This window comes from Rana temporaria, chromosome 12 (assembly GCF_905171775.1).
Source record: "Rana temporaria chromosome 12, aRanTem1.1, whole genome shotgun sequence".
NCBI lineage: Eukaryota > Metazoa > Chordata > Amphibia > Anura > Ranidae > Rana > Rana temporaria.
Window position 1 is genome coordinate 72,181,411 of NC_053500.1, and position 14,653 is coordinate 72,196,063.

General features: G+C 45.4%; 1 protein-coding gene across 1 annotated transcript in view; it reads left to right on the forward strand.

Annotated features, from left to right (window-relative positions):
- LOC120918285 (inactive phospholipase C-like protein 2) overlaps positions 1–14,653 on the forward strand; it is a 290,438-nt gene that overhangs the window by 196,654 nt on the left and 79,131 nt on the right. Inside the window, exon 4 of the mRNA XM_040329798.1 lies at positions 3,257–3,332. Within this exon, the coding sequence (XP_040185732.1) occupies positions 3,257–3,332 (76 nt within the window). The remainder of the gene's footprint in view (positions 1–3,256; positions 3,333–14,653) is intronic.

Below are 14,653 nucleotides of genomic sequence, written 5' to 3' on the forward strand. Positions count from 1 at the left end.
TGGGTATATATAAGTTTGAGCCTGGATATTCTATGTTTTTGGGTATATATTTACTCGGCATAACATCTTTTACATACAAAATAATTGGGCTGACTTTACTGTTTTGTTATTTTTTAATTCATGAAATTGTTTTTTTTTGCAAATAAACATGTTTAAAAAAAATTATTGCGCAAATACCAGGCGAGATAAAAAGTTGCCACGACCGCCATATTATTCCCTAGGGTGTCTGCTAAAAAAACATATAGGCCTGGATTCACAAAGCACTTACGCTGACGTATCACGAGATACGCCGCATAAGTGCAAATATGCGCCGTCGTATCTGTGCGCCGTGCCCACAGAACTAGATACGCCTGAAAATAGGCTTCATCCGACCGAGGTAACTTGCCTACGCCGGCGTATCGTGGGCGCATATTTACGCTGGACGCATGTGGCGCTCCCATTGATTTTATATGCACATATGCATATGAGGGAGATACGCCGATTCACAAACGTACTTGCGCCCGGCGCAAAATATACGCACTTTGCGTAAGTCGTACGTCCGGCGTAAAGTTATTCCCCATATATGAGGCGCAACCCATGCAAAGGTATGGACCAGGGAACATAAGCTGTCGTATTTTACGTTGTTTACGTATTTTACGTTGGACGTGAATATGACTAGGCGTAGGTTACGTTCACGCCGTAGGCAGTGATCCGTCGTATCTTGGGCAGTTGTTTCAACGTGATTTTGAGCATGCGCACTGGGATGCGTCCACCGGACAGCGCATGCGCCATTCAATATATGTATCTGTCGGAGACTCAGGCCATCATTTGCATGGGGTCACGCCTCATTTGCATGGCTCACGCCCACTTCCACATACGCCGGCTTTCGCCTAGGAAACCCAGCGCAGATTTGGCAGCACTGGCTTTGTGAATCCAGTGCTTGCCTCTCTGCGCTGCGTCGGCGTAGCGTATCTGAGATACGCTACGGCGGCATAAATATGCGCCGATGTATGTGAATCCGGGCCATACTGTATAATGTTTGGGGGTTCTGAGTAATTTTCTAGAAAAAATATGACAATTTGTACATATAGAAGAGTGCCACAATAGGCCCGGTATGGAAGTGGTTAAAAACCTCACTCCCTACTCACCTTTAATTGCCTCTGTCAGTCTTCCCTGCCCTCCATTGCTCTGTTGGAACTCTCAGGCCTTGTACACACGGCCGAGTTTCTCGGCAAAAAACAGCAAGAAGCTTGCTGGGTTGTTTTTTTTGCCGAGGAAACCGGTCGTGTGTACACTTTTCGACGAGGAAACTGACGAGGATCTCGTCGGGCCAAAAAGAGAACATGTTCTCTATTTCCTTGACGGCAACACGATGTGTTTTGCCCGTCGAGTTTCTCGGCCATGTGTACGCGGCGTCAGGATATGCCCGGTGCTTCCAGGTATGGGGGAGCATGTGACCTCTTCTCATGATGCAGCGCTGATGTGAGCGCTTGACACTATCCAACACAAGGTTTGAAATCCTATCACTGAGAGAGCAAAGGAGTTGTAGAGGACTGTGGCCAAGATACAAATAGGTGATTTGGAGATGGGGGAATTTCAGGAGGCTTTTACTTTACCCATTCAGCCCTTTTCAACTTCTGTAAGAAAAGGTGTGTGTAACAGCATCTTAAAGGATAAATTCACCTTTTGACAAAAAATAATAAATGCACATTTTTTTTGACGGTAAAAAAAAAGTGCATTTATAAAAAAAAATTATACAAAGGACTGTGAAAGAGTGATACAGCCAAGTGGGCGGAGCCATGTCTTTTTCAAATTGTGGCAGCAGACATGGGGAGAATATACCAGTTCTGCTGTCACAGCGGGGGCCAGTGCATTTATAACACGTTACACCCTGAAAAACCTTTAAGGCATCTAATGTTGATAAATGTAAAGTTTTGCACTTATGCCTCGTACACACGGCCGAACTTTCCAAGAAAAAAATTCAGACAGGCTTTTTTTCTCAAAGTCCGGCCGTGTGTAGCCTCCATCGGACTTTTTTTGTCGGAAGTCCTACGGACCTTAGATAGAGAACCTGTTTTCTTTTTGTCCGTCGGACTTCCGACTGGGTCATGGCGGACTTTTGCACAGTCAAAAGTCTGACCGTGTGTACAAGGCATTAGGAGCTAAGAATATGCAGGCATCATACATACATACTAGGGGGAGTACAACTGGGGGAATTCGTAGTGGAGAAGAATCTGGGGGTTTTGGTAGATCATAAGCTCAATAATGGCAGTCCTTTCTTGTATAAGAGAGGTATGAACTCCAGAGAGAGATATAATTTTGCCCCCTGTACAAATCATTAGTAAGATCTCATCTGTAATATGCAGTCCAGTTTTGGGCTCCAGTTCTCAAAAAGGATATCGGGGAACTGGAGAAAGTTCAGAGAAGGGCAACCAAACTGTTAAGAGGCATGGAGGAGCTCAGCTATGAGGAAAGATTAGAGGAACTGAATTTATTCACTCTTGAGAAGAGGAGATCAGGGGAGGATATGATCAAATATATAAGTGGTCCATATAGTGAACTTGGTGTTGAGTTATTCACTTTAAGGTCAACACAGAGGACAAGGGGGTACTCTTCTGGAAGGAAAAAAGATTTATTCTCCAAAAACTGAAAGGTTTCTTCACAATAAGAGCTGTAAAAATGTGGAATAGACTCCCTCCAGAGGTGGTTCTGGCCAGCTCAGTAAAGTGCTTTAATAAAGGCCTGGATACTTTCCTAAATGTACAGAATATAACTGGGTACTGACATTTATAGGTAGAGTTGATCTGGGGAAAATCCGAATGCCTCTCGGGGGATCAGGAAGGAATTTTTTCCCCTGTTGTAGTAAATTGGATCATGCTCTGCTGGGGTTTTTCGCCTTCCTCTGTGTCAACTGTGGGCGAAGGATTGTGTCTTTTTTCAACCTGACTATGTACCATGTATATTGTGTTCACTTAAGTCTATGATCACAGGTCTATCCATGAATTTGTAGAGATATAAGGATCACTAAAGCACAGTCACTGTGCTGAAGAAAGATCATATACACATTTGATCACAGCGGAATTCTGACGGAATTCCATCGGAGTATGAACATGTTCTATATCTAAACTCTGATGACAAAAACTCTGATGGGGCTACACGCGATCGGAAATTTCGATCGTGTGTACAAGGCATTAGTCTAGTGCTTTAGACAGCTGCCTAAAGCCTGTATGCCAAACGCAGCATTGCCTGACCTAACTCTGGCTTCTTTATCTTTTAGTTCATACAAGCAAGTCGGACATTAATAGAGACTTCAGATGCCGTTTACAACAAAATAATTCAAGTGCAAAAAGCAGGTAAGATGTGTTTTCACTCTTCGGTCTGTTGTGAGAATCCAGGTATTGTCCAGCATACTATAGTAATTCATTAAAAGGTAGGTCATTTTCCCACTGGCCATCACTTTCCCTCAATATTTGGGATAAACAAAAATGCCTGAATTTTGTTTGTGGTGGTCCACAGGATCCTGAATAAAGTCCAAAAATTAAGAACTCAAAATTGAATCTCCATGACGCCAATGGGGGGGAGATGGGGACTTTACAACTAAACTCTTTTAATGTTAACTATTCTTAATCCCTACTATGCTAGCATTAGTAAATAGATAAGAAGAAATATTATTTTTTCTTGTTTAAAACCTTTTTGTTTGTTTTTTTATTAAGTTGCTTCCTGGTTTCCAGCCTAGACCAAAAAGATGTGATACATCCAAGGAGTCTTTATGGGCTCTTTTTTTCTATTATTGGAAGGAGGGGCTTTTTCAGCTAACCACACCCTCCTGTCTGTATACATGAGGTAAGGGCAGATAGATTCCAGGAAGTAAGCACTATTTGAATGAACTGCCCTTACTCAAGATGGTCATGGCTAGGTAGGTGTTTTTCTAGGTGATTTCTTAACAAAATAAAGCATAAAGACATTGATGACAGGTGAGTTTGCTTTGATAATTAAAAAGGAGTTAAAGCAAAACTTTAGAAATGTTTTCATCTTTAAATCTTCTGCCCTTGTTGTTTTAACTTTGGATAGTAAAACTTTTTTTTTTCCCGGCAGTAAATACCTTATACAGCCCACTTCCTGTTTCTTGTCTGGTAAAAAGCCTAGGCTTAAATCATGCTCTCCCTCACTCTCGTGAGAGTTTGCCAGGAAGGGGGGGGGGGAGTCATAAGAGGGCCAATGAGAGCTGCATAGCTGGATGTGTGCCTCTGTGTGGCTGTGTAAATCCAGGAAGTGAACAGGCAGCAGCTTCAGCTGCCCATAGTTAAAATGATTACAGCCAGACTCAGTGAAGGGAGATTTCTGCAGCATATTTGCCAAGTACAGAATCACAGTATATACACGTATATACTCGAGCATAAGCCGACCCGAGTATAAGCAGAGGCACCTAATTTTAGCACAAAGAAATGGCAAAACTTATTGACTTGAGTATAAGTCTAGGGTGGGAAATGCAGCAGCTACTGGTTTGGTAAATTTCAAAATAAAAGGTAAGCAAGACAAAAAAAATGTTTTAGTCTAGACTTTAGCCTATACAGAAATATAGTTTTACATGACAGGCAAAGTATGCTGAGTGTTAGGCCCCGTACACACGATAGAATCCATCCGCTGAAAAATCCCAGCAAATGGGTTTCAGCGGATAGATCCTATGGTGTGTACACGCCAGCGGATCTGTTTCCGCGGATATTTCTCCCCTGGGATGGATTCCAGCAGATCGAATATTTGCTGACATGCCAAACAAATCCATCTGCTGGAATCCATCCCAACGGATGGATCCGCTGGTCTGTATAGACTCACCAGATCCATCCGTCCGAAGGGATCCCCCGCATGCGTCGTAATGATTCGACGCATGCGTGGAATTCCTTATATGACAGCGTCGCGCACGTCATAATCGCGGCGACGGCGCGACACGTCATCGCCAGAGGATTTCGGCGCGGATTTCAATGCGATGGTGTGTACACGCCATCGCATAGAAATCCGCGGAAATCCTCGAGAGGATTTATCCGTGGAAACGGTCCGCTGGACCGTATCCGCGGATAAATCCTCCCGTGTGTATGGGGCCTTAGAGTCCAAGAGCAGCAATAGATGATGATGGATACAAATTGTCAAACTCTGAACCTTCATCTGCATATTTGTTTTACATGTATCACAAAAAGTACCCATAGGGAGGGCATGTTATTCTTTCATCAGGCAAGTTCAGACCCTATAAACCCTTTTTTTATACACACCTGTCCTCTCCCTCCGTTTTTTTAATCACACACAGCAGTATACCGGTATATCTCGCACTGTGTCACAGAGCTGGAGTCTGATCTGTTCTGCAGCCGGTGTGCGCGGGACTGCGGGTGGCCCCGGGGCCGATCCAAGTGCCGCCTCTCCTCTCCTTTCGCTTTTTAAATCACACACAGCAGTATATATCTCGCGCTGTGTCACGTAGCTGAAGTGTGAATTGAACTGTTCGGCAACCGTCCACTCTCTGTAAGAAACCCCCCCCCCCCCCCCGGTACTTGCAGCTCTGAGGGTAAACACACCCCTGGTCCTAGATGACTAGCACCGAGGCAGGAGAGGCAGCTTGCTGTAGAGTCTTCAGCTGGCAGCGTCCCTGTAGCTTGTACACTGCAGGGCTACTCCTTCATCTGCTGCCTTTCTTCATTTCCTGCTCTACTTGAGGTTGAATCCTTCAACCAAGGTTGGCTTGGGAGCTTGTAGCCAAACTGCCTAGAGAAAAGTGCTGCTCTGAATACTGTAAACGTTGACTCCCTTCATGCAGGAAATCTATGGCAAGATCTGCAGGAGTTCCTTAAAGAGCCAGTGCACCTCTATTAGAGCTTTTAAAGAACCACCCCACACAACCAAACTGGCCGCCCCTTAAGCTGCAGCAGTAACCCCCCTTGATGGACCGCTGAAACCTTCATATACCCCTATAAATATACATGTTTCCCCATTAGACAATCAGAAGCGAAGGGGCATGGAAGTGGTGTGGGGCCATACTGGAAAGGGAAACCTCCAACTTACAGCAAAGCCCTGTCCACACTCCTCGTCCTTCATCTAAGACATTGGCAGGATGCCACCAACCAAAGCTGAGGTGCTGCTAGCCTGTAAGGGAATACTGTGACTGACTGCTTGGCACATATGTGCCTCTGACAGGCTGGGTAAGAATGCCACATGCTGCTCACAAGGAAACCAGGCCACCGCAGCCAAATATGAATGCTGCTTCCTTTTGGAAAGAACCCCATGCGCTGAGGCCTCGTACACACGGCCGAGGAACTCGACGTGCCAAACACATCGAGTTCCTCGGCCAGTTCAGCACTGAAGCCGCCAAGGAGCTCGGCGGGGCGAGAGCTCCCATAGAACAACGAGGAAATAGAGAACATGTTCTCTATTTCCTCGCCGAGCTCCTCGTCGGCTTCCTCGGCCAAAAGTGTACACACGGCTGGGTTTCTCGGCAGAATTCAGCCAGAAACTCGGTCGGAAGCTGAATTCTGCCGAGGAAACTGGTCGTGTGTACGGGGCCTCAGTGGTTAAAACTGGGGAGACTACAAGGATTCCACATTATCTGGTCTGTCATTCAGCCAGTGATTTGCTTGAAGTGAAATCCACAGAATTAGGATTTCCTAGAGATAAATGATATGTCCTGAAACCAAGCCATTAGGCTAATATGTTTTTCCACAGTGAGAGGGCTCTTTGGCCACCAGCAAGGACCGCTACCTGGGTTGGCTTTTTTTAAATGTGTTTTTAATATGTTTTTGGACAACTATATTTTACATTAATTCTAAACTTTTTATAGAATTCTTTATATTATTTTGATATAATATATAAAGTAAAACCTTGGATTGGCATAATTCGTTCCAGAAACATACTTGTTATCCAAAGTACTTGTATATCAAAGCAAATTTCCCCATAAGAAATAATGGAAACTCAAATGATTTGTTCCACAACTATTTCTTCATAGGTCCTTCAGTTTATAGTCCATATAAAAAGATTACAGCAATGTGACAGGTTGTGTAACCATAAAATGTCCATCCACAAATGGAAGCCTCCATAAGGGGATTAGAAGCAAAATCCAGCAGGAGCTACAGAGTATAAAGAGAAGAGAGGCGCCTTTAAGTGTAGGAAGATGTTGCCAAATGTTTGTACCTTAATTAAATGTAACCACATTGCTACACTTAGAGGCGCCTCTCTTCTCTTTTATACTTCATTGTGACACAACGTTACATTTACGTTTTATATCAAGCCAAAATGTATTAAACCAGAAAGTCCAGCAGTATGCTTTTTGGCAGACTGTACTAAGCCACTAGCTAAGGCCTAAGCTACATTTCAGAATTTTAGCAGATCCAGTATATCATGTTACTAGAATTTCCTGTGATTAGTTCCTAAGAACATCAGTAATTTGCTAACTGATGAAACAAATGGCTGCATTTGGTGTAAAGTGCACAAGTTGGTAAGTAAAGGAGACTTCTACAGTTGCAGCATTCTAGAATTTCCCCCAATTAATTGCTGCTATTTGTGTAGCTTACATCATACAAAGAAAATTGTCCCTGTGTTAGTGAATAATTACCATTTTTTAAAGCACTTAATTGCAGCAACATTAATAACACAACCAATCTACTAAAGCGTTGTCTTAAGATATTGTCATCTCCGCAAGAGTGGGTGTCTCTCCTCTGAGTCATTCAGGTCTTTTTGCTTTAGTAGCGAATAAAATAAAAATACATATATAGAAATCCACATTTACATTAATGGACAGAACAGGCCTTGTTTGCTGAGTTTTAATATGAATTAATTATTGTTAATTGTAAATGACTATTGTGAATTATATTGTACTTGTTAATATGAAGATGGTGATGAGATGAATAAACCTGCACATTCAGTTTTCAGTACATGCACTGTGTATTATTTTTAGTGTTACTGTTGAAGGTAATTCATTAAGAACTGCAAATACACAAATTTTGGTGGGTACAAGGAAATGTCAAGGAGAATGATGCAATCCCATTTGTCTCTCTCTAAATATATAATTCTGTACATAGCTTTGGAGAACATTAAATTGGATATGTAAACCTGCCTTATGGCTGTTGGGTAAGATTTGCAATTAAAAGATGTATCTGCTTTTAAACAAGTGACGTCAATTAACACTTTTTTTAAAAACATTTTTTAAATCAGGCTTCAGACAAATAGTTAAAAAAAAATCTCTGAATCTGTTACATAATCTAATGTAGATTTAAAGCTATTAAAAAAAAAGAAAAATAACTGTAGCAATTTTTTTTTCTCTTTCATGCACTTCCTGTCGACATAAACATTCTCCAGGGTCATATGCACATCAGCATCAGCTTCCTGGTGGTTAAAAAAGTGTACCATACCTGACAAAAGTGTGTCAGAATGGCTGCTTGTAGTCTTCACAACAAGCACATGTGAAAGGGTGACAACACAGGACCACAGCTGAAAAAGAGTGTAGCAGAAAGTGTTCGAATATGGGCCTTTGTGGCAGGTCACAAGCAGTGGCGGCTGGTGCTCAAAATGTTTGGAGGGGGGGCGCAAACAAAGTGAAAAACACTGAAAAAAAACCCCATCAAATGCAGCCTCTTGTGCCCATCAGTTGCAGCCATTGTGCCCATCAAATGCAGCCACTTGTGCCCAAAAAAATGCAGTTACTTGTGCCCATCAAATGCAGCCATTGTGCCCATCAAATGCAGCCACTTGTGCCCCATAAAATGCAGCCACTTGTGCCCCATCATATGAAGCCACTTGTGCCCCATCAAATGAAGCCACTTGTGCCCCATCAAATGAAGCCACTTGTGCCCCATCATATGCAGCCACTTGTGCCCCATAATATGCAGCCACTTGTGCCCCATAATATGCAGCCACTTGTGCCCCATCATATGCCGCCACTTGTGCCCCATCATATGCCGCCACTTGTGCCCAGGGCCATCTTTACCATAAGGCAAACAGGGGCAGCTGCCCAGGGCCCTGCCACTGTTGGGGGCCCAAAGCAGAGCCGCCCGTTAAGCCCCTGTGCTGCCCACTAATCAGGCTGAAAATCATCAGCGGTACGCAGCCAGTGGCAACTGTATTTTTAAAATGCTGAATGCACCTTTTTTCTGCAGGAAACAAAGGCATGGCAGCCCATTGTGCCTGCACAAATGAGGGCCGCCAAAACACATACATGTGAACCAGCCAAAAAAAATGTTTGCCCAGGGCCCAAACCATATTAAAGACGGCCCTGCTTGTGCCCCATCATATGCCACCACTTTTGCCCATCAAATACAGTCACTTGTGCCCATCAAATGCCACCACTTGTGCCCATTAAATGCCACCACTGTGACCCCTGCTGTTACCCCATCTTGGTGGCAGGTCAGACAGCGGGTGATGGCGAGCTGTGGGACGGCTCCTGTGTCCTCCATGCTTCCCCCTCCTCTGTTCTTCTGTTCTGCTAGGCATCCAATAGGGGCGTCTGTGCCTTCAGCCAATCAGGTGACGGGTATTAGCCCCACGCTTCATAATTGGCGAAGAGGCGGTTCAGTGGTTGTTTTTGTTTTTCTAACACACCTGAAGTCTCTCTGACTTTAGAAAAGGTTCCTATACTGTGATGGACTTTTTACCTATATGTCAGTTTAATCCTCCCTGCTTGTTTAAGGCTGTTAATTGTAATTACTCTTCTGCAGCCAGCCCTGTTTCAAATGTTAATTGTTCTAGCCCTGTGTTTACTGGTTACTGTGATTAGATAAGTGGCTTGTGTTAATTATGTTGATTGCTTCCTTGTGATAATTATCTCTCTATATGCGGTGCCGAGCCGGCTAGCTGCTGAGTAGTTCAAAGAAATATCTTTATTTCAAAGGAGCTGTATTGGAGACCCCCCACTGTGTGAGGGGGGGCGGAGATTTGTCATTGTAACAGTTGTAACCACATATAAACTCTGGTTTCTTACTATTAAAAGTCTGTGTTGTTCAAGCAGTAAGCTGGTCTCATGTGTGGCTTTCTGGGCGATTCCAGGGATATCCCTCCTCGTGGAATATTGGGGTGATTTTCGTTATGGGAAGAAGGGAACGTTGACGGGGATATCATACCGATACCGTCGCAATTGGTTGGTAGCAGTGGGATTTTTCCCTTCTATTCCCCTTCACACCCGGATTCCAAGCAGACACTGGAAGAACTACTGGAAGTTCGTGGAAGGATTGCTAGCAACAAAACCAAGCGGGTCATCATAGCAGAATCAATGGAGCTAGACCAGGAGGACGGGATTGCAGCAACGCCAGCAGTACAAGAGATGGAGACACCAGTGATTCAGGAGGAGGAATCGCCAGCCAACAAGCTAATGAGAGAGAAGCTAGCGTGGTTCGGCCCGAACCCAACGCCAGATGTGGTACTGAAAGTGATGGACATGTTAGTAAACGCAGAGCTACAGTTAAAACTGGCAGCAGTCCAACAAGCAGCCGCACCTTCTACGAACAGTGAGTACAGCACAGCAGACGCAAGGAAGATTCCGTTTAGCGCTTTTAAAGCTTTTGATGAAAAGGACTGTGAGATTGATAACTTCCTGGCGGATTTTGAGCGACAATGTAACCTGCACCGAATAGCTAGAGGAGACTGGGTTGCAATATTGTCAGGCAAACTGTCAGGCAAAGCTTCTGATGCTTTCCGGACCGTGCCAGATCAGGATATTCATAGCTACGCCCGGGTTAAAGAAGTGCTCCTGGCTCGTTATGCAGTAACCCCAGAGTCCCACCGACAGAAGTTCAGGGACTCACGCAAAACCACGAAAGACTCTTATGCGGAATGGGCATGCCAATTGTCCCGGTCGGCCTCTAACTGGGCTAACAGCAGCCAGGCCACCACCGCAGAGGACATTTTGCAACTAATGCTCCTGGAGCAATTTTACAATCACATCCAGACGGACGTCAAGGATTGGGTGAGAGATCGCAGGCCCATGACTCTACCAGAGGCCGCGAAGTTGGCGGATGAATATGCAGATACTCGCAAGACGAACCAGGTCACACCACAGGAACAACCTCCACCACAAACGGTGCCCTCACACCCACCAACCGCTAGATACCAACCTCCTAACAGACCGGTGACATCTAGCCCTCGCTATCATCGCCAGGAGGGCAACGAACAACGCTGCTTCCGGTGCAAACAGCTGGGTCACTTCAAGCAGAATTGCCCCATGAATGACAACACCAGGTCAAATTGGTCTCAACCTGGGTACCGCCCACCAGCAGCAGCCCATTGTGTAGACTCGGCTTGGGATCCAAAGGAGCTGGGTCAGGAAGAACCATTGGGCACCCCTTACGAAGCCCTCATGGTACAATCTGTTATTACGGACAACAGGGAACACCATTGTCAGCTGGTCATGGGCGACAGCCCTGAGCCGGAGGGGCCCTGGAGGGAGCTGGGCAGAAAGAGGCACCACCGGCCACCCTTCAAGAAGAAGAGGTCCTGGAAGCCGTATAATAAGCTGACCTGGGAGGAGAAGAAGCGACTGGAGGAGAGGGAGTCGCAGCGGGCGTCCCAGATGCGTGCCAAGATGTTCGCCAAGGGCCCACCGGTGGCCCCTTACACCACCACCCAGTTCCTGATGATGAAGGACCACGTGGAGAGCCTGCAGGACATGAGCAAGCAGGAGCTGATCCGTGAGTACATAGAGCTGGAGGAGTGCATAAGCCGCATGGAGGAGGAGAACAACCACCTGAGGTCACAGCAGCATGAACTGGAGATGGAGCTGGAGAAGCTCCAAGAGGAGAACCGGCGGCTGCGGAGGGAGCAGGGGGTGGCTGACCTTATGGGTCTCTGATTCCCCTCCCCCCCCCCCCGGACTCTGAGCACCAGTGCTACAGCATTTAAACAAATATAACCTTTTCTTTTTATGAATCTCCTGGGATTGTCACTTCAGAGCCATAACCTGCCCCCTCCCATAGCGGGACACCTAGACGGCGGCGCACAGACCCATTCGCTGTCTTCACACTGACTTCTGGTGACTTTGCAGATCGCACAAAGACTTGGGGACTGACCGGCGTGTGATCTGACGACCCGGTGACATACCTGAGTCTGAAGCCGTTGCCAAGGGAGGTCAGTCATGCCAAACGGAGTTAACCTCGGACTAAAAGCTCTGAACCCGTCAACCCTACTGGACCAGGAAAGGTCCAACAGGCTTTTCCGGAGCAGGGAGAAGAAGGGGGGCCATTGTGATGGACTTTTTACCTATATGTCAGTTTAATCCTCCCTGCTTGTTTAAGGCTGTTAATTGTAATTACTCTTCTGCAGCCAGCCCTGTTTCAAATGTTAATTGTTCTAGCCCTGTGTTTACTGGTTACTGTGATTAGATAAGTGGCTTGTGTTAATTATGTTGATTGCTTCCTTGTGATAATTATCTCTCTATATGCGGTGCCGAGCCGGCTAGCTGCTGAGTAGTTCAAAGAAATATCTTTATTTCAAAGGAGCTGTATTGGAGACCCCCCACTGTGTGAGGGGGGGCGGAGATTTGTCATTGTAACAGTTGTAACCACATATAAACTCTGGTTTCTTACTATTAAAAGTCTGTGTTGTTCAAGCAGTAAGCTGGTCTCATGTGTGGCTTTCTGGGCGATTCCAGGGATATCCCTCCTCGTGGAATATTGGGGTGATTTTCGTTATGGGAAGAAGGGAACGTTGACGGGGATATCATACCGATACCGTCACATATACTACTTCAAGGCGACTTCTATCCGACCCATAAACTTTAATGGAAGTCATCTCCAAGTCAGATCCTCATCTTAATTGATGCAATTTAGATCCAACATTACAGGAAGATTACCCGGGCATTCGCTGAAGTTGCTTCAAATCACACTCAAGTCGCCTGGCAGAGTCACACTCTAAGTTGCATGACTTTCAGGTCCCAGCAGTGTGAACCCAACTTCAGACAGTTGTCACCAAAAAATGTCCCCAATATAAGGTTTCCCCTCTATTCCATTTTCTAGTGGCATCTCAAATTTTTGTATTGTAAACTACTTTCTGTCTCAGTGAGGATAAATAGAGAGAATAAATATCAGGATAAATAGAGAGAGTAAATCACCCACTGGGGATACAGATAACAACAAAAGCCACCGGGGCTTCTAACATGTCACTAATCTATCCACAGCCAGACAGGTTTTGGCTTTAGATGCACTTTAAGTAATTCAGTGGTGTCCCTTGTCCTCCCACAACTGTCTACCCACAACCTGCTGAATGGACAATGAAAGAGCAGCAGCAGGCTCATAAGTTAATTTCTCTGCTCACTCTGTTCTCTCATCCTGTCAGCATGTTCCTTCAAAATATTGACATGTAGCACACCATAGTGGCTTCCTGCCCCTCCCATCCCTTTCCCAGAATGATTCTGTATAAAAAATTTGCCAGAGGCCGAAACCAAGTGAAATCACATTTGGTGTGTAGCGTTAATGCATGTTATGTTGCACAGCACACTATTGCATTAACGTGTATTGTGATGCACTGCAAAGCAGGTACATTGCTTTAGTGCATTGGGGTGAGGTATAAAATGAATGGCCTTGTTTATATAGACCACCACGGGGGTGTTAAAAATAAGCGTTTGAGTCTGTTTTACCACCCCAACCTCCAAGATGCAAGTTAACATGGCCAGCAGCCACATTGATTCACACTGCCACGACAAAATGTATACATGAAGGGGGTCACGTGTGGCAGGCAATACTGATGCAAATGCAAGTCATTCAGGTAAATAGGACTGTAACCTTACTATACGCCAACCCCCCCACCCCCACCTGCTGTATTATAACCTATAAATCTAAAAGTTCCCTTAACGTCTGGAACTAAACACAGCCATTGACATATGGGTCACGTGATTGCATTCAAAGGATGGTGTCTCTTGAAGCATGGGCACTGATTGCCTGGCTGTACCCAAACCTTAACAGTGGCCATATGTCTGAGCACTGTGGCAACTGATATGTAAAGTTAACTTTGTGTATCTTCGTTTTCTATAGGAAATTAAAGTGGAGGTGCACCCAAATTTTCTTTTTTTTAAAAGCCAGCAGCTACAAATACTGCAGCTGCTGACTTTTAAAAAATGGACACTTACCTGTCCAGCGTGCCCGCGATGTCGGCAGACGAGGCTGAGCAATCGCTCGGTCCACGCATGCTGCCACCGCCATGCTCAGTGAGGGAATCAGGAAGTGAAGTGCCCAGTTCCCTACTGCACATGTGCGAGTAGCACGGCGTGCCGTCACTGGTTTCCTGCTCTCTCCTGGGAACAGTGTGTTTCCTAGGAGACAGTGGGAAGTGGCGTAAACTCCCACGGGAGTCTATGCCTGGAAGTGGGTGCAAATACCTGTCTTAGACAGGTATCTGTACCCCCCTTCCCCCTGAAAGGTGCCAAATGTGACACTGGAAGGTTCTGAAAAGCGGAAGTTCCATTTTTGGGTGGAACTCCGCTTTAAGTGAGCTTCCTCCTGTCCTAAAGACTACCTGAACCATGGAAGCCATGCCTAAAATAGGCAACCGGAGGACTAGTCACAAGTATTGCTTGTAGTTGTCTTGCAGCTGATCTTTCCCACTTACTGACCTACCATGCCTCTACTTTGTGGATGTAGAAATCTTGGTAGAGGCAGAGCTTTGCTTCTTTAGGTCATAGCTTTCTGCCGATGACAGGTGATCTGATGACTGGTGG